Source organism: Herpailurus yagouaroundi, unplaced genomic scaffold, assembly GCF_014898765.1.
Source record: "Herpailurus yagouaroundi ecotype Mexico unplaced genomic scaffold, PumYag 77, whole genome shotgun sequence".
NCBI classification, from domain to species: Eukaryota; Metazoa; Chordata; class Mammalia; order Carnivora; family Felidae; genus Herpailurus; species Herpailurus yagouaroundi.
In genome coordinates, this window is record NW_024412388.1 from 24,884,108 (window position 1) to 24,903,828 (window position 19,721).

At 43.2% G+C, this 19,721-nt stretch overlaps 2 protein-coding genes across 11 annotated transcripts in view; one reads left to right on the plus strand and one right to left on the minus strand.

The window, feature by feature from the left end:
• YARS1 (tyrosyl-tRNA synthetase 1) overlaps positions 1-14,310 on the minus strand; it is a 29,209-nt gene extending 14,899 nt beyond the window's left edge. Inside the window, exons 1-5 of one of the 2 annotated variants that reach the window (XM_040468188.1) lie at positions 14,109-14,310; positions 10,681-10,827; positions 10,366-10,541; positions 5,668-5,797; positions 3,254-3,334 (exon numbers count right to left, since the gene is read on the minus strand). In XM_040468188.1, the coding sequence (XP_040324122.1) occupies positions 3,254-3,334; positions 5,668-5,797; positions 10,366-10,541; positions 10,681-10,827; positions 14,109-14,273 (699 nt within the window). In that variant the 5' untranslated portion in view covers positions 14,274-14,310. Of the gene's footprint in view, positions 1-3,253; positions 3,335-5,667; positions 5,798-10,365; positions 10,542-10,680; positions 10,888-14,108 lie in introns of both variants that reach the window. The other variant, XM_040468194.1, reaches the window with a different exon arrangement.
• Positions 4,245-19,721, plus strand: part of S100PBP (S100P binding protein) — a 47,765-nt gene continuing 32,288 nt past the window's right edge. Inside the window, exon 1 of one of the 9 annotated variants that reach the window (XM_040468259.1) lies at positions 4,245-4,322. The gene's annotated coding sequence lies outside the window, so the exon portion shown is untranslated. Of the gene's footprint in view, positions 4,323-13,937; positions 14,001-14,517; positions 14,637-14,657; positions 14,770-19,721 lie in introns of those variants that run through there. The other 8 variants (XM_040468228.1, XM_040468238.1, XM_040468273.1 and 5 more) reach the window with 8 other exon arrangements.

The window sequence follows — 19,721 nt, forward strand, 5'->3', positions numbered from 1 at the left end:
GGATTTAAGATATATGTAAAAGCGAAATATATGACAATAGCACAAAGGGCAGGAAGGAGTTAAACTGCAGGTTCTTACATTGTTGAGAAGTGGTTAAAATACCTAATTTAAACTGTAATAAACTAGGGGCGCCTGGGTGGCGCAGTCGGTTAAGCGTCCGACTTCAGCCAGGTCACGATCTCGCGGTCTGTGAGTTCGAGCCCCGCGTCGGGCTCTGGGCTGATGGCTCAGAGCCCGGAGCCTGTTTCCGATTCTGTGTCTCCCTCTCTCTCTGCCCCTCCCCCGTTCATGCTCTGTCTCTCTCTGTCCCAAAAATAAATAAACGTTGAAAAAAAAAAAAAAAAAAGAAATTTAAACTGTAATAAACTATAAAGACACATGTTGTAATCTCTAGAGTAAGGATGAGCAAAACTTCTCTGTAAAGAACCAAAAAATAAATATTTTAGACTTTGGGACTCTACTGCATATTCTTTTTATTTATTTAAAAGAAAAATTTTTTTAATGTTTATTTTTGAAGGGGAGGAGGGGCAGAGAGAAAAGGAGACACAGAATCCAAAACAGGCTCCAGGCTCTGAGCTGTCAGCACAGAGCCCAACGCAGGGGGTAAACGCATGAATCACGAGATCATGACCTGAGCCAAAGTCAGACACTTAACAGACTGAGCCACCCAGGTGCCCCTCTACTGCATATTCTTCTTCATGTTTTGTGCAGCCCTTAAAAAATATAAAAACCTTTCTAAGAGCTTGTGAGTCACACAAAAAACAAGCCATAGGTCACATCTCTGCTAGAATAATAAAAGTAGGTTCAACCAAAAACTTAACAGATGAGATAAAATAGAATAGTGTGAAATACCTAATTAAAAAATTGACATTGTAAGCATTCCCCATTCATTAAATACACCCCAAAACCATAAGCCGGTCAGAGAAAGATAAATACCATATGACTTCACATACATGTGGAATTTTTTATTTAAAAAAAAATTTTTTTTAATGTTTATTTAGTTTTGAGACAGAGAGAGACAAGAGACAGAGCCCAAATGGGGGAGGGGCAGAAAGGAGACACAGAATCCAAAGCAGGCTCTAGGCTCTGAGCTGTCAGCACAGAGCCGAACGTGGGGCTTGAACTCACAAACTGTGAGATCATGACCTGAGCTGAAGTCGACCGCTTAACTGGACTGAGCCACCCAGGTGCCCCAACCCATATGTGGAATTTAAGAAACAAAACAAATGAGCAAAGGAAAAAAAAAGGTGTGTGTGGGGGGGTGGAGAGTCAAACCTAGAACACCCCTAACTATACAGAACTGATGGTTACCAGAGGGGAGGTGGGTGGGGGCCTGGGGGAATGCACTGAGTCATCTATAGAACTGGTGAATCAGTATACTGTGCACCTGAAACTAATATAACACTGCATGTTAACTACGCTGGAAATAAAATTAAAAACTTAATAAAAAAGACATCCAAAAACCATTTTAAATACACTATACAATATTCCATTACAAGGAGTTATCATAACATATTTAACCAATCACTTGTCATTGGATAGGAATTTATTTCTAGTTTTTTTAAAAAAGATATTTAAAAAAACTTTATTTGAGAGAGTGCGTGCGAGGGAGAGGGGCAGAGGGAGAGAGAATCTTGTTTTTTTTTTAAGTTTATTTATCTTGAGAGACAGACAGAGAGAGCATGCGTGCACAAGTGGGGAAGGGACAGAGAGAGATGGAGACAGAGAATCCCAAGCAGGTTCCACAATGTCGGTGCAGAGCTTGATGCGGGGCTCAAACTCACAAACCGTGAGATCATGACCTGAGCCCAAGTTGGATGCTTAACTGAATGAGCCACCCAGGAGGCCAAGAGAGGGAGAATCTTAGGCAGGTTCCACGCTCAGCATGGAGCCCAACGTGGGGCTCAATCCCATGACCCTGGGATCATGACCTGAGCCAAAATTGAGCTGGGCATTCAACTGACTAAGCCACCTAGGCACCCCAGATTTTATTTTTAAGTAGTCTCTACACCCAACATGGGGCTCAAACTTACAACCCTGAGATCAAGAGTTGCACATTATACTGACTGAACCAGCCAAGTACTCTTATATCTAGATTTTTCCTTTAAATTGATAATGTGATAAGTACTTTAATATATAACTGAAATTGCACTTTTAAAATTATTTCCTTGGGGTGCCTGGGTGGCTCAGTTGGTTAAGCATATAATTCTTGGTTTCGGCTCAGGTCATGATTTCATGGTTCGTGAGTTCAAGCAGAGCCTGCTTGGGATTGTCTCTCTCTCCCTCTCTCTCTGTCCCTCTCCTGCTCACACACTCTCTCTCTTTCTCAAAATAAATAAACTTAAAAAAATAGAGAAATAAAATAAAAGTATTTCCTTAACATTAATTTGTATAATTATTAGGGCAAACTACCCTTCAGGAATTTACATTTCCACTAACAGTGTTTTCTCCATGCCCTTGCCAAGATGAGGTTTTGAGCAGCTTTCAAAAATACCAACCATTTCTCAATAGTCCTTTTCAACTTACTCACGTTCTTTCCCCAAAAAGAACTAAAGGGTTTGCTCTGATTTCTTCCTTTAAACCCTGCTAAACCTCAACTCAGATGAGTGGTTTATGTAAGATTCACAGCAATACAGACTGAATGCTCTGAGAAAGATCAGTAGTTCTGCCTGGTGGTACCTTTCCCTAGAAACAGCGCTACTAGGGAAGAAGCAAATCCAACAGGTCTGGGGGCAGTTTCCTGGTGGCAGCCAGAGCATGGGCTTTTTTTTCCCCTTTTTTTAATGTTTTATTATTTATTTTTGAGAGACAGAGCGAGTGTGAGTAGGGGGAGGGGCGCAGAGAGAGAGGGACAGAGGACCTGAAGGGGGCTCCGTGCTGCTAGCAGAGACCCTGATGTGGGGCTTGAACTCATGAACCGTGAGATCATGACCTGAGCCAAAGCTGGATGCTTAACTGACTGAGCCACCCAGGTGCCCCTACACAGGTTTTTGTTTTTAAAAAAAGATTTTTCTTTTTAAGTAATCTCTGCATCCAACGTGGGGATCAAACTCACAACCCCAAGACCAAGAGTCGCATGCTCCACTTACTGAGCCAGCCAGGTCTGAGTGCTAATTTCTGCTCAGTCGTTAACTGTGTGATAATGGACAACGTTCTTTCTCTGTAGTTATGAGTGGTGGGACTGGGATATTCAGTAAACTGTAACTGCACACCTCTGAGGCACAAAAGAAAAAAAAGAAAAGAGGACACCAACCTTTTCTGCAAAGGTGAAAATCTTTCTCTGATCAACACCTCCAAACTGGGCATCTACTTTCAAATACTCTTCATCTAAGGCCTGTGGGGGAAAAAAAAAAAAAAACAACACATGAGCATAAACTCCTACTGTATTTCTTCTATATGGATCTGAGAAATCAGAAGCTTGAAATTCGTTAGGTTTTTTTCAGAAAGTAAAGCTAGGAAGCAAATAAGCAGCATCCAGCCTCCCTGTTGGCCTCAAGAGCGGGAGAAATGTTTGCTGAATGCCTGCGGTGAATAGTACTCCATGTGGATGTCATGGGGGAAAAAAAGAAGAGCTTCTGCCTTTAAGAAGCTCACAATCCAGTGGGGAAGGGAGGGAAGAAGGAGAAGACACAATGTGGTCGTGTCAAAGATACAGTGAGCCAGGCAGCCTGTGACAAATGTCAGATAATGGCATAAGAATAAAGTGCTGTGAGAGGTCAGGAGAAAAGGGCACTATTAAACTGGTAAGCAAACAGGTATTGTCACTACATGCCAGGCCTAGAACCAGCCCTGTGGACGCAGAGTTGAATCGGACCCAGACTCTGCCTTTAATAAGCCAATTAAACAGTTGAAAAGAGAGACATGTTAGATAACCTGAGTACAGTATGAGAAGGGCTACCCTGGATGTTCATTCATGGAACAGTGCTAACACAAAGAAAGAAAGAAAGGCTGATCTCTAGCTGGTCAGACAGGTGGCAGTGAAGGCTTCCTGGAATCAGACTGTGGGCTGAGCTTGGTTTTGAAGAATACATAGATGTTTTGCACCATGCAGCGGAAACAGATGTCAGAGGGCACAGAGGTGTGAAATGTCTAGGGAAATTATGAGTGATTCGGTCTGCAAAAGCACAAACTTCAACGGATGCAGGAAGTGGTTAATGATGGCATCAGAGAAGTAGGGACCCTAAATGTCATGCTAGGGTGCTAGCATCATCCCGGCCCACACCGTAGAAAGACCATACCAGTAAGAGGGCAGACAGAGCACTGAGTGGAGGCCTTTGGATTAGAACAAAGAAAATAGCTAGAAGGCTGCTATGAGAGTCCAGGTAAGAAACAATGCTGAACCAAGTCAGTGGGAATGTAGAACAAGAACAAACCTAAGAGATTTTAAGAAGCAGAATTGATAAAATTTCATGTCTGATTGGAGGGATGAAGAAGAAGGAGAGGAAGAGAAAGGTGAGCAAGCAGGAATAATCTACAACAGCACTGTCTAGTAGAATATTTTGGAATGATGAATATATTCTCTGTGTTGTCCAGTAGGTGAGCCACTAGCTACATGTGGCTTGTGAGCACTGAAATATATGTGAAAGATAGCCAATGTGACTGAAACCTAAAAATTTTAATTATTATTTTATTTTTTAGAAAGAGAGCACATGAGCAGGGGAGAGGGGCAGAGGGAGACAGAGAGTGTCTTAAGGCGGCTCCACGCTCAGCGCAAGAGCCTAACACAGGGCTCGATCCCACAATCCTGGGATCATAACCTGAGCAGAAACCAAGAGTCAGGTGCTCAACCGACTGAGCCACCCAGGTGCCCCAATTCTAATTATTTAAAAAAAATTTTTTTGAATTTTGTCATCTTTCTCCTTGTTCATACAAATATAATGTACACACACATGAAATATGATGCGCTTTGTTTAACGGAAAATAGGACCATGCCTGAAATTTATTTTTGCACCTCACTCTGAAATTTTCTTCACTAATGCGATTATGATTAACGCAGAGAAGATGTGTGACATTGCAAAGCGTTCTCTGGGAGGTCTGGTCTCTGTGTGCATCCTGTACTGTACAGACATGAAAAAACAAACCCATTTACTACATATGTGTAAACAGCCTGGTCATCAGACCATTTTCAGTCAATAGTCACATCCAGTGTAACTCTGTACAGAAGACTTAGGGTGTGGTTTGTAAGTACGATCTGTAAATAACTGGTATGAATTCTCATGGATACCTGTGTAAATAGATTTGTTGGCTGAAATGTACTTTAAGAAAATATAACATCTGGGGGCACCTGGCTGGCTCAGTTGGTGGAGCGTGTGGCTCTGGATCTCAGGGTTGTGAGTTTAAGCCCCACATTGTGTGTAGAACTCATTTACTTAAAAGAAAAAGAAAATTAAAAAATCTGTAAATAAACTGATTTGTAAACTTAAAAAAAAAAAAAAAAAAAGATGTGTGAGATAAGTAGCGTTTTGAAGGACAGATGGGGAGGATCTACAGCTGAGAAGTCAAAGGCTTGCAAGAAAGGGGAGGGGAGGGAGACAGGAAGGAAGGCCCACAGCACAGCCAAGGAACGGCAAGTACATGGACTTAATGGAGGCTGAGAGAGAGGGTTATGACCAATAGTTGGAAACAGAGCAGAAAAGGTCACTGGGCGACTCCCTCCCTCTTGAGTACCTGCAGTCCAGGATACAGCAGACCACTCAGCAAAGGGTGTTCCACCTGCTTTACTACCTCAGCCCCGGCTTTCTTGGCATCATGTTGTGTGACCACGGAGGAGAGTCTGTACACATCGAGTGTGTACTCTCTGAAGAGGAAAGGAAGAGGGGACAGCTGTGAAACTGGGCCAAGGCCTCACTATGATCCTAAAACACATTAATTCACTCTCCCATTCCAAGAGAGCATAGCGGCCTGGTAGCTCCTAAAATGTAGTGGTCCATCCTCTTATTCAAAATATCACTCTATTTTTTTTTTAAGTTTATTTATTTGAGAGAGAGAGAGAGAGAGAGAGAGAGAGGCAGAGAGGGAGAGAATCCCAAGCAGGCTCCACACTGTAATCACAGAGCCCGATGTGGGATTCAATCTCATGAACTGTGAGATCATGACCTGAGCTGAAATCAAGATTCAGACACCCAACCCACTGAGCCACCCAGGAGCCCCTGAAGGTCTTAATTTTAATTGGAATTCATTTATCTTTTCCTGTGATTTGTGCTTTTGGTGTTTTTGTTGAATCTTCCTTGCCCTGAGATTATAAGATAGTCTTACATATGTACAGTCTTTTTGTTTTATAGTTTGGCCTTTACAGTTAAATCTCTAATCCTCTTGGAACGGAGGGATCAATTTTTTCCCCATATGGGTAACTAATTGTCTTGCACCATTTTTTCTTAAAAAGTATATTCTTTCTCTGCTGATCTGCAATGCCAGCTCTGTCATAAATTAAGTTTCCATGTTTATGAGGATCTATTTCAGAATTCTCTATTCTGTTCCAGTGGTTATTATTCTATCCTCATGTTATATAAATGACAAAGGATTTGCTAGGAATGCAAAGGATTTGCCAGGAATTCATAAGGAACTCCTAGAAAAAAGAAAGGAAAATGGGCTACTTGCAAAGATACTTCACAGACAAGGAAACAAAAATGGCCAAAAAAGACATGAAAATAACTTTTTTCAGATAAATATTTTCAAGTATTTTACTCCTACACTTGAATGGTAGTTCAGGTAGGCACAGATTTTTTAGGCTGTAAATTGGTTTCCTTCAGAATCTTATTTTATTTATTTTTCATTCATTCGCTCGCTCGCTCACTCACTCACTCATTCATTCATTCATTCATTCAGAGCATGTGAGCAGGGGAGGGGCAGAGCGACAGGGACAGACAGAATCCCAAGCAGGCTCTGCACTTTCAGCACGGAGCCCAATGCAGGGCTCTAACTCATAAACCGTGAGATCCTGACCTGAGCTGAAATCAAGGGTCAGATGCTCAAACAACTGAGGCACCCAGGCACCCCTAACATGCTAGGTTTTAAGACTCATCTAGAGGGACACCTGGGTGGCTTAGTTGGTTTGGTATCTGACCCTTGAGTTTGGCTCAGGTCATGATCCCAGGGTTGTGGGATCGAGCCCCACATCGGGCTCTGCATTGGGGCCTGCTTAGGATTCTCTTTCTCTCTCCCCTTCTGTCCCTCTCTCCTACTTACCTGTGAGCACGCAGTCTTTCTCTCTCTCTTAAAATAAATAAATAAACAAATAAAAATAAACACTAGCATGATATAGATTAATTAGCAGTACTAAAAAAATTTTTTTTGAAGTCTACTTATTTATTTTGAGAGACAGAGCAAGCAGGGAAGGGTGGAGAAAGACAGAGAAGAGAGAGAATCCCAAGCAGGCTTAGCACTGCCTTCGTGGAGCCAGGTGTGGGCTTGAACTCACAAACTGTGAGATCATGACCTAAGCTGAAACCAAGAGTCGGACGCTTAACCGACTGAGCCACTGAGGTGCCCCAGCAGTTTTTTAAGGGCATCTTAGATTAATTGAAATACAGTGTCTTTTTTTTTTTTTTTTTTTTAAAGATTTTATTTTTAAGTAATTCTACACCCAAAATGGAGATCGAATTCACAACCCTGAGACCAAGGGTTGCATGCTCCATGGGCTGAGCCAGCCAGGTACCCCTGAAATACAGGATCTTTGTATTCCCACTTTTGTTTGGTTTCTGGCCACTGAGTATTCTTGACTAATTTTTCAATCTACTGATCTGAAGCATTCAGAAAATGTAAAAAATATTTTATCCAGCATTTTTTAGTTGATTTCAGCAGTAAGGCTGGTCAGAGTACCTAGTGTGACAGACTGCTGGAAACAAAAGTCCTTATCCACATCTCAAACACTCTTACAGTTTTTCTGTCCATCTCTCTAGGCTGTATTCTAGGCGAATCTCTAGTTTTCTCTTCAACTTTATTCAGTCTAGAGTTGATGCCTTCTATTGAAGGCTGGTTTGTGGGGCTTTTTTGCTTTTTTAAAGTTTATTTATTTACAATCTCAACATCCAACATGGGGCTTCAACTCATGACCCCAAAATAAAGAGTCACCTGCTCTTCTGCCTGAGCCAGTCAGGTGCCCCTGTGGGGTTTTTTGTTTTGGTTTGGTTTGACATTAATGACTAATTTTTACATTTCTAAGATTTCTAAATGATTCTTTTTATTTCTATACATTCATTTTCATTTCTGCCTCTGTTTTATAATTTCCTTTTTAAAAATGGAGGTTATTCCTTAGCATGTTAGATCTATGTCTTTTTGTTAATATCACAGATAGAACACTCAACAATGGTGGGCAGCTTGGTTTAATTCTTGGTATGCTTATATTCTAATTTCCATAGGCCTGAAGTTTGATAGAAGTCCCTAAAGACCCAGGCAGGTGACTAATAGTGCCCCCATTCCCTGGCTCTACTCTCCTTGATAGGTAGGGATGGGAATAGGAAAAGGGGAAAAGCATTCCTTTATGCTTTGGCTTTAAGCAGTAAGCCTGGTTTGTCCCCCCTGCCAGCTTCCTGCCTGGAGCCCAGCAAACCTGTAACTTCAGCCCAACTCACCAATTTGCATTTCAATTCTGTTTCTCTTACCACAGAGATGTTTGGCTTGTTTTTGAACCTGGCTATGTCCTTTGTTTTGTTTTGTTTTTTTAATGTTTTTATCGTTGCTGTTGTCTGGAACAGAGGGAGTGCATCAAAGTGCACACTTACAAATCCATCTTTCTTTGAAGTCACTTTTGTATACACAAAAAGATCAAGTGACTTTGAAGCAAGGTAGCTTTATTTATTTATCCCATCTCCTCCTACCCCAAATTCTGTTCAATTCTAGAATAAAAACCTTGCCTGAATCCTTCACTGTTATGATCCCGGTACCTAGAACAGAGTCTGGCATATAGTAAGAACTCAGTAAGTGTTTGCATGACTCCTTTCTTCACCTTCTTCAGGTCTTGGTCTAATATCTTCTTATCATAGAAGTCTTCTCTAACCACTCTATTCAAACAGAAACCCCCCACTCCCCAAGAACTTTCTCTCCCCCACTCACCTGCTTTGCAGCACCTATCACCATCTGACACACTATATATACGTTACTTGTTCATGTGCTGTCTTTGGCTGTATCCCCTTGCTTAAACGTAAGGCCCGTTAAGATAGGGGTTTTTGTTTTAGTTTACTTCTGTACACCCAGGACCCAGAACAGGGCTTCCCATCTAATAAGTGCTTCATAAATATCTGTAGAATAAATGTAAATATAAACGGAATCTCAGGCGCTCTACTGAAACTGTGGATTCAAACATCTGTGTACGTTAGAGTGTTATGTGCCTTATTTGAAACTTTAAATGTTCAAAGTGAGGAAGGATAAAGAAAATTATGATCAATGAAGTAAAAAGAGAAATGAACTTGTAAGCAAGAGATCTGCGCTCACATCCTGGCTCTTCTACTTACTGAAAGTATAAACTTGAGAAAGTTAAATCTGCATGTGTTTCCTTATCTGTGAAATAGGACATACCAATGCTTACCTTAAAAAGTTGTTCTGGGGTGCCTGGGTGGCTCAGTTGGTTAAGAGCCCGACTTCGGCTCAGGTCATGATCTCACGGTTCATGAATTCGAGCCCCACGTCAGGCTCTGTGCTGACAGCTTCGAGCCTGGAGCCTGCTTTGGATTCTATGTCTCCCTCTCTCTCTGCCCCTCCCCTGCTCATACTCTGTGTCTCTCTCTCTCAAAAATAAATAAACATTAAAAAAAAAAAAAAAAAAAAGTTGTTCTAAGGGTTCACATGCAAAAGTGACCAGTAGAGTCATACATAGTTTAATTGAGGTTTTAAAAATTTAAAAAAAATATGGAGATTATGAGGTGGCAGGGAGAAATGACTTAGGAAATTACTGAAGTTAAAAATATTAGGACAGAAAAATTGTATCTTTGCTAATATTACAAGTATGAATAAAATTGATAAAAGTATGAAGCAGTAAAAATTGTTGGGGAGGTGAGAAACAAGTGAAATATTTTTCTTTCACATTTATTTTATCATTATTTGCTAAGGCTGGAGGCTGGAAGGAAAAAGGGAGGCTGAATTGTTTATCAATTCATCACTCCTCCATACGCTGGGAGCCCAGCAAGGCCAAGGACTTTGCTTTGGTTACATTTGTATCTCCAGCAAAATGGATAGTACACAGGCCTTCACAAGTCAGTACATTTTTGATGGATGAGTTAAGAGGACAAAGAGTATAAATTTTTTAATGGCTTTTAATTGGTAGGGCCAAAGCACTGCTAATCCAAATTTACAGAGTGCCTGGACTCCACAGGACCTGTAATTAGCTAGAAGCATGAGAACCACAAGGAGGGTGGATGATCCAGAACTTACTTGCTGAGCTGGTAATCAGTGCCTTTGACGAACCTGAGCTTCTCCAAGGGCACACCAATGCTCTCCAGCATTGCCTTGATCACATTCTCATAGTAGCTGGTTCGGAGTTCTAGAAGTTCCCATGGGGCTTTCATGTTATCCAGGTAAGCGTGAAGGTCCGCAAACAGAATCGTTACCTGGACATAACAGATGAGGGACCGCCAAAATGTGATTCTGTCCAAGTCCCTCCAAACACCCCTCTTTCCCCTGCCCTTGTTAAATCTCTTTCTTGGCCATTCCCCAGGGAACTCCTTGATTTATAACCTTACTTCTTACCTCACATCCTGCTTTCAGGAAGTCTGCAATCTTAGACATAGGCACGAAGTAAGCCACGTGTGGCTTGCCTGTGGTTGCTGTTCCCCAATAAACTTTAAGCTCCCGCTCCTTGAGTATCTCCTTCAGCTTGTCTTCCCCCAGAACCTCCTGTTGTGGAAGCAGAAGAGCTGGTTTAATGCTGGTGCCCCACCTTGCTCATCCTTTACCCTGTGGCAAGGAAAACAGAAGCATGTGTCATTGGGGGGTCTAAGCTCAGAGCCAGCAGGGAGGTCCAGCCATGCTCTCAGTGTCAAGTGACAGTCAACCTAAGTTGGTGCTGTTGCCAGTGAAATGCCACCATGTTAGAAAACTGGACACGTCCCTACATGCGTGATCCCTTCCATCTACTCTAACTCATGTTCCTTCCTTTCATCGTCAACTTCTTGAAATAGTTGTCTCTTCTTCTGGTCTTTATCCCATGTTGCTAAATTCAATGAAAACTTTTTAGTCCTCACTCCCTCCCGGAACACTCTCCTCTTTTGGTCCTCCCCTATTTTATTCTCTTAGTTGTCCTCCTACTTCTTTGGCTGATGGCTCAGATTTCTTGGAAGCGGTTCTTCTTCCTAATCATTAAATATTAGCAATCCTGGGGCACCTGAGTGGCTCAGTCAGTTAAGTGTCTCATTTCGGCTCAGGTTCTCATGGTTCATGAGTTCGAGCTCCGCTTTGGGCTCTGTGCTGATAGCTCTGAGCCTGGAACCTACTTCGGATTCTGTGTCTCCCTTGCTTTCTGCCCCTCCCCCGCTCGCGTGAGTGTGTGCGCGCACTCTCTCTCTCTCTCAAAAATAAACATTGGAAAAAAATTTTTAAAAATTAGCAATCCTTGCAGCCCTATCTCTTCTCTTCTTACTCTACATTCTCCCTAACTGATCCCTTTCGAGTTGCTTCAGTTACTACTCATGAGCTACTAACGACCAAATTTCCTGCTCATACCCATATATAGAACAGTGTACTTGTTATCAACCCAGTTAATTCAAACTCAGCATGTTCAAAATTAACCTCATGCTCTCACCTTCCCACCTCACTCCCCACCCATCTTTTTCATTTATAGTTTCACCCCAGCGCAGTAAATGGTAACTATCATTCACCAAGTTGCCTAAGTTACCCCAAAGCTCCTAAATCCTCCTCCTCTCTGCCTCCATCGCACTTCCCTGGTCTAGGCCATCAGCTCATACCAGGACTACTGTAAACAGCTTTCTAACAGCTTGCTCTCTCCAGCCCATGTTCCAGAAAGCAGCCAGAGAGATCTTTAAAACTCAAAACATGATTAACTTGTTCACCTATTTAGATACTGTAATGATTTCCTTTTGCCCTAAGACAGTATTGGAAAAATCCTTATAGGTCAATATGCTGCTAATAAAAGAGGTCTTAGTGTCTCTTCAAGGCATGGTTTGGGGAGGCTGTTGGAAGCCATGAAAGACAAAAACTGTTTTGCTGGTTTGAATCACCTGTTAGCAGGACTTATTAAAATCCTGTTTCGGGGCGCCTGGGTGGCGCAGTCGGTTAAGCGTCCGACTTCAGCCAGGTCACGATGTCGCGCTCCGTGAGCTCGAGCCCCGCGTCAGGCTCTGGGCTGATGGCTCAGAGCCTGGAGCCTGTTTCCGATTCTGTGTCTCCCTCTCTCTCTCTGCCCCTCCCCCGTTCATGCTCTGTCTCTCTCTGTCCCAAAAATAAATAAACGTTGAAAAAAAAAATAAATAAATAAATAAAAATAAAATCCTGTTTCAAGGTGGCTGGATGGTGGATCCTGCATTCCCCAAGCCCCTGACTATTTGGACACTTGGAGAGTTCTTGCCACAAGGTCATATTACTTACTTTTGAAAACCTGAGTGAGTCATTGCCATTAGCTCTATTTATGCTTTGTCCCCAACCAGTATTATTTTGTGGAAAGAGACTAGGACAAAGGATCTGGCTAAGAGGAAGCATGCAAAAATTACCGATTGAGATCAAGTTACGAGTAGAAAGAACCCAAATGTCCACCAACTGACGAAGGGAGAAACAAAATGTGATATATCCACATAATGAAATATTTCTCAGCCGTAATAAGAAAATTCTGATAGGTGTGACAACATGGATGAACTCTGAAAACATGCTAAGTCAAAGAAATGAGACATAAAAAGCCACATATTACATGGTCCCATTCATATGGAATGTCCAGAATAGGCAAATTAGAGACGTAAAGTAGATTAGTGTTTCCCTATGGCTGCGGGGAGTGGGAAATGGGCAGTGATTGCCAGTGGGTACAGGTTTTATTTCGGTGATGAAAAAGTTCTGGAATCAGATAGTGGTGATAATTGTACAACCTTGTGACTATACTAAAACCCACTGAATAGTATACTTTAAAAGAATGAATTTTATGGTCTGTGATTGTTTCTCAAAAAAGGTAAAAAAAAACCCCAAACTGTGGCTGAACCAATGTATCACTGCTCTTAGAATAAACTCCAATTTTAAGCATAACTTGCAAGGCCTTCATAACCTGGTTCCTCCTTACCCCTTCTCAACAAACAAGTAAAATATATAGCACGTCAGATGGTGATAAGTTATATGGAGAAACAACAAAGAAAAAAGCTAGAACAAGGGATGAGACAGTTCTGGTGGCAGGGGGTTTGTTATTTAAATGAAGTGGTCAGGAGAGGCCTTCCTGATAATGTGACAATAGTCAGAGGCCTGGAGGAGGTAAAGAAATCAGCAATATAAATATTTATTAAGGGTTTGATCTGCACTTTGCTTATCCTACTCCTGCGAATTTAGCCTTCTCTCTGAACCAGTGTTCTTTCTCCCCTCTGGGTCTTGACCTGGGTTCCTACCTAAAATGCTGGGGGGCCCCCCACCCCGACCCATTCTTCTTCTGGTTAACTTCTCCCGCAGTTCCTGGAAACAGCAGGAACAGATGTGGAGTGAAGTGATTTGCATCGCCAAGGCGCAGTTCAGAGATCACTTCCTCAGCCTTCCCTGACACTCCCCCAGCCCTCTCCCCTAAATTCCTCCCAAAGCTCCACGGATAGGACTTGACAGTCCTTGTTTCAACTGTAACTAAGTGCCTGAATTATGGGTTATTCTTAACGTCTGATTCCCTCCAGACAAGCCCTGGGAGGGCAGGGCCCTGACGTATCGCCTGGCACATAATAGGGTGGGTGGGGTGGCAGTCCTAGATTCAAAGCTTGGCTCAATACAAGGTGACTGCACACAGGTGAGCCCACTGTCATTTCTGTGGGACCCAGATGACTGCTGCTTGACTGAACGACTGACCGACCAACCAGCAGTCTCTCTGAATTGCCTCGGTGCGGAGCCCCCGACCCCACACAGTTAGGACCCTGTAGTGGCACTCAGGGTCACTGGACCTCGAGCCCCCAGTCCCTGACAGCGCATTTCCAACCCCGAGGCCCTACCTGCAGGTTCCGGGTGATAAGGTGCAGCTTCTCTTCAGGGCTCGGAGCGTCCCCCATGGCACCGTCGCCCCTGCTTCCCGCGCTCAGGCCGGCACCGCGCCGCTTCCTCGGTCGCCGCCGCCGCCGCGTGCCGGGAAGTGGCACGCGGGCCCAGTTAGGTTGCATCAGCTGAGCTCGTCGCTCGGCTTGCTCGGCCTGGACCCTTCTCCTGAAAGCGGCCAGGGAAGAGTCAGGAGCAGCTGAGAGTCGAGCGGGTCGATGAGACGAGAAGGGGAGGAGCCAGTAGGCAGGATAGGCGGTACGGGGGCGGGGTCGCCGCGCCTGCTCGGGGCACAACCCCCTGAGGGGCGGGGCGGATTCCTGCCAATCACTGCCTGTTTGCCCTCCCCCTTGCGCTGGCCCGGTTGGCTAGAGGTGGGGGAGGTCGGGGAGGGGGCGATAAAATGGCGCAGGGGGCGGAGTGAGGCGCAGTCTTTCGCACAGGCTTCGGCCCCGCTTCCGGAGGTGAAGAGCAGGAGGGATGAAGGGGTCAGCGTTCCCGGCTGGGAGGGGGGATGGGGGCGCCTGTTGCTTCTCCAGGGGGCCGTACATGTCTGTCCACCCTGTTGAAGGGTTGGGAGGCCTTCGCCCTGCTGGGAAGGGGCTCGTTGTCGTTCCTGAGGTGATGGCGGCGGGAGGGGGAGTGTCCCTGCGCCCCACCTCCACGTCGGCTGGCGACAGATGCCCCTCACCCTGCTGAGGAAGAGGGAGGCTGTTGGGTCACCTGCGAGACGGAGAGCGCCGTCCGTCTCCCTGCCCAGTGGGGGTGGGAGGATGGGTGTGTTAGGTGGGTTGGGGGTGCTGCTGCTCCATGCCCCACTTGGGGGGCTGTTGCTAGGGAGAAGATCGTGGTCTTACAGCAGCCCCTTAAGGGCGGAGGAGAGGATGACCCACCCCTAGGGCTGGCGGGGCGTGGGTCCCGCGGAAGTGTGGGTGTGGGTGGTCACTATCAGGGTGAGGGGTGCACCACCGAGGCCTGCGGAGGAGGTCGGTTTGGCCCCTCCGGGGGGAGGGGCGCGGAGCAAGCCCGCGCTTCTCCCGCCTTCCACCGGGAGGCGGGAGTTTCTTGGTGTTTTCGGGGGAGGGAAGAAGGGAAGAGAGAAGGCCCAGCCCCAAGGGCGATGCTGTGCTGGGGCCGTTGCATTCGTAAGGAAGAGCAGGGGGAGCCCAAGTAGTGTCCTACGAAGGGTGGACTTGGGCCCGGAGGGGTTCTCGGGACTGGTGGTGCTACCAGTTCTTTCTTGGGCGGAGGGAGGGTAGTTGGCACCGCAGCGGGGGCCCCGGAGAAGGGAAAGAAGTGATTGAATTGCTCACCTGCTGCCCCACCCTGATCTCCAGTTTCTTCTGGATTTGTTAGAGGCTGCGATCTTTGGCAATCCTGCCTAAATTAGTTTAAAAACATTTTCTTCTAAAGGAGAAACCTGTTGCTGCATTTTTTTAATATTTAGTTTTTATGCCCCTGTGGGATGAGAGTCCTGGAATCCATATCTAGTGAAATGTTAACCTAAAGCAGAGATTTCCAGCCCTAGGTTGTTTTTCTGTCCTACGGTGTTTCCAGTTACTTCAAAGGAAGTTGCAGAATTCTTACAGATAATTTCAGTTCACTTTGATTTTGTTTAAATGTTATGCCCCTTTTATAGAGAGATAAAGCCTAGTGAGTGTCTTTTGTGCCGCGTGCCTCACATGTATTGGATATGGGAAAGGTTGGAAATCAAAGGCCTGTCCCTTGGAAATATTCTTTGCTCTTGGCCATAGCTTGGTAATGGTCTTGGTTTTAGAACCTTGAAAGAGGGATATGGGGTTGTGTCTGGTGTTGCAGTTTTAGTGGCCTGAATAAAATAAGGCTCTGTGCTTTAAGGCAATAGGTTTTCTTAGGTACGATAAAAATAGAAAGGGAACCAGTTTCTGAGGTTGCAGCTAGGTGGTTAGAGAACAGAGCGAGGGGGTGGTAAACTGAAGTGTGAAGAAGGGGGTGGACAGGTGAGAGAGACATGGAAGGACAGAATAGGGTCACAGAAGGGATGGGGAGCAGAGGAATAAGAGACAGACTTGAGATGGGAAAAATACTCTTCCCTTAAAAATAAAGAGATCTCATTTTAGGTGGCAGTTACAAAGCAAGTGCTAAGAAAGTCAGCTAATGGTAGAATGGCAGACAGAGAAGTACTAAGGCCGTCTTGTGGAACTTCATTTTAGAACTTAATTTTATCTGAGTTTTTTTTTCCCCCCACCTCTTGCAAATTCAATACCAACTTTCATTAGTATAGGGCTTTTAGGTTTAGAGTGCTTTCATAAACATCCCCTCATTTGATCTTCATAATCGGTGTTTGAAGTTAACAGTGTATAATTATCCCCCATTTTCCAGATGAGTGTTCTCATCTGTATTGAGGTTCAGAGACTTTCAGTGACTTGCTGAGGTCTCTGAATTTTAGTGCAGTTCCTCTATACAAGACAGTTCAGTAACCATTAATTTGCAGGATTTGCCTGATATTTCAGACGTGCACACAGCCTGGTCTTTAATTCAGTGGCAATATGGTTGAATGCTGGGTTAAACTAGAAGAGATTAGAGTATACTGGATAATTTCTTAACAAGCAAGGACCCAGGGGGAGTTCTCTATTAGATTAGCACTCTTTCCTACCATTTCTATGCTTCCTTAAGATTCTCTAGGGGTCAGGGAGGTGATGATGTGGGATGAAATAGAAACTATAGCCAGTACTTATTTAGCTTTTCCATTGTGCTTCTATTGTGCTAAGTGCTCTATGTTCACGGTCTCATTTAATTCTGGCAACAACACTATGAGGTAGCTACTGTGATGGTCTCTATTGTACAGAAGAGGACATTTGAAACTTCAGAATGTAATCATTGTCTTTCTCCACTGGCTTCTTAATTTAGAAATATTTTTATTCAATATTTTAAGCATATGAAATTTGTAGGAAGTAACAAAATAATACCATTATGCACACCATTCAGCTTTATCTTATTGATGTAGGCAAGCTGAATCTGAGGACTCCGAGGGGTCTGAGGCTCAAGAGAGTCCTTGGCTTAGTTCAGGATAGAAATCAAATGTGAGCCAGGAGGAAGTGAGAACAGAGTTCATTGAATAGTGTAAGTGAGAGAGTAGAGCAGATGGAGTGTCTGGGAGACTTGGAAAAGGAAAAGTGAGTCTCTCTGTCACTTGGGGTTATGAATTTATATTGGAAGGGGGTCCAGGGTGCATGTTCTTTCAAGAACCCAACATAGCCTCTGATCAAAAGTGAGTGTCAGGAGAACAATAGGTGTTATTCCATAAATTACCAAAGGGAGGGGGTATTGATGCCAGTGTTGGCCAAGGTTTGGAGCTAATGTCCTGGAACATGTTTGGGATCCAGTTGTCTTAGATGTTATCAGGTGTTTCAGGGCCTAGGATGGAACTTAGAGGAATGATTAACTTTCTTGCCTCCCCCTTGGAATGGGAACACAGCTTCCTTTATTTTACTTTCATTATGTTGCCATATTTTTTTTCAAGTAGTTTCTACACACCCAACATGGGGCTCGAATTCATGACCCCAAGATCAAGAGTCTCAAGGTCTACTGACCGAGCCAGCCAGGCACCCTTCGCCATATTTCTTGGAGGTCTTTTTGTTATTTATTTATTTATTTATTTATTTATTTATTTATTTATCTATTTATTTTTTAAGAAGTAAAACATTACAGATAGAATTGAAGGTACTCATGCCCCCTTGACCTTCCTCTTCCCTCTCTACCACCAGAAGTAACCACTATCCTGAATTTTGTGCTTCCTAGTCCCATGCATATTTTTATAATTTAATGATATATGTGTGTATCCATACACTATCTGGTATTGTTTCTTTAACAAATTGCAAGGAAAAAAGATGGGGAACCTATAGAGTACAATATAAAACATGTCAGCCAATTGCAGTGTGTGGACTTATACGGAAACCGATTTTTTTCAATCTTAAAAAATAAGACATTTATAAAATAATTGGAAACCTGAACCATGTATTTTATGATAAGGAATTCCTGTTATTTACAGATGAAATGATGTGATGCCTGGGATTTGCTTCAAAATAATCCAGTAAAGGGGGGAAGTGGATGGGACAAGATTTACTATGGGCTGATAGTTGTTGGGGCTGAGTGGTGGATCTATGAGAGTTTGTTATACTGTTGTGATTTTTGTATATGTTTTAAGTTATGTATAATAAAAAGCATTTTTAATGAGGAAATAAAATTGTGGAGAGAATGATTTGTGCAAGTTAAAAATTATCTGTATATTGTATTGTTTTGCATAATTTTGCTCCCAAACCTATTGGAACATTCTCTGAAAGAAACTCAGAAGAGCCAGCTCTGTGCTTCTGGATGTCATGTAGTATAGGGATTGATGTTTTCAGTTCTTGTGAAGGATATTGATCCTATGTGTGCACAGTAAAGTTTGCCAATAACCATGATTTTCTTCCAGTGAGGTTTGGCTGCATTCAGGAGTATTTCTCATGTTATTCTATTCTACCTGGGAAGTCCGGGGAAGCCTGTGTTTAATAAAGTGGCTTAAGTTATTTTTGCTGAGGGATTAAAAGCCCTCTTCAGTATCTTTATCTTTCATAGTATGTTAGAGAGTGTGAAATTGGAAAGCTCTGCCATTTGCTGACTGACCCTGGGCAAATCTCTGACAAGGGTAGCAGGAAAAAGCATTACCTTTGGAATTAGACCTGGGTTTAGATCCTTGTTCTAGCATTATTAGCTCTGTGTGCTTGGTTAAGTTACTTCCTGCCTTTTTTTTTTTTTTTTTTTAAGATTTTATTTTTTAATCTCTGCACCCAGCATAGGGCTCAAACTCACGACCCTGAGATCAGGAGCCACATGCTTTACAGACTAAGCCATCCAGGCACCCCTCTTAATGCTTCTTACCCTGAGTTTCCTAAGAGTGAACATTTATTGAACTCTTCATTTGGGCAAGCCAACTGCTTGAACTAGACCTTTTGGAAGAAGTTTGAATGAGAATGGAGATAGTGGCTTAGAAAGGGCTTCTCAGAAATAAAGCTGCTTAACCCGGTGCCTATGATACTTGTGCTTTACACCTACAAACTTTACATATAAACTTTTTCTTAATGCTGCCTAAAGAAATAATATAAAATAACCCAGTCACTGTGCAGAGAAATTACTTTTTCTTCATAGAGTCACCTGTTTCAGTGCCTGCAGTGCCTGGAACTCTCTCACAACAATGCTGGAATATTGGTAAAATAAGATAAAAAGTCTCAGCAGCCCTAAGTTTAAATGCAACAGAAAGCTTAGTTTATTTGGTAAGGTCTATATTGCAGAGTTATGTTGAGTTAAATTAGAAGTCGTAAAATGTGTCTCGTAGTGACTGGTTTATAATAGGTACTTAATATTTCTTTTTGTCCCATCTCATTTATAAGATGGGTAAGTTTAAGTTCCTTCTTTAAATTTTTTTAAATTTATTTTACCCCTAGTTTTGTTGAGATACAATTGACATATAGCACTGTATTAGTTTAAGGCATACAACATAATGGTGTATGTACATAATACTAAATGATTACCACAGTAAGAGTAGTTAACACATA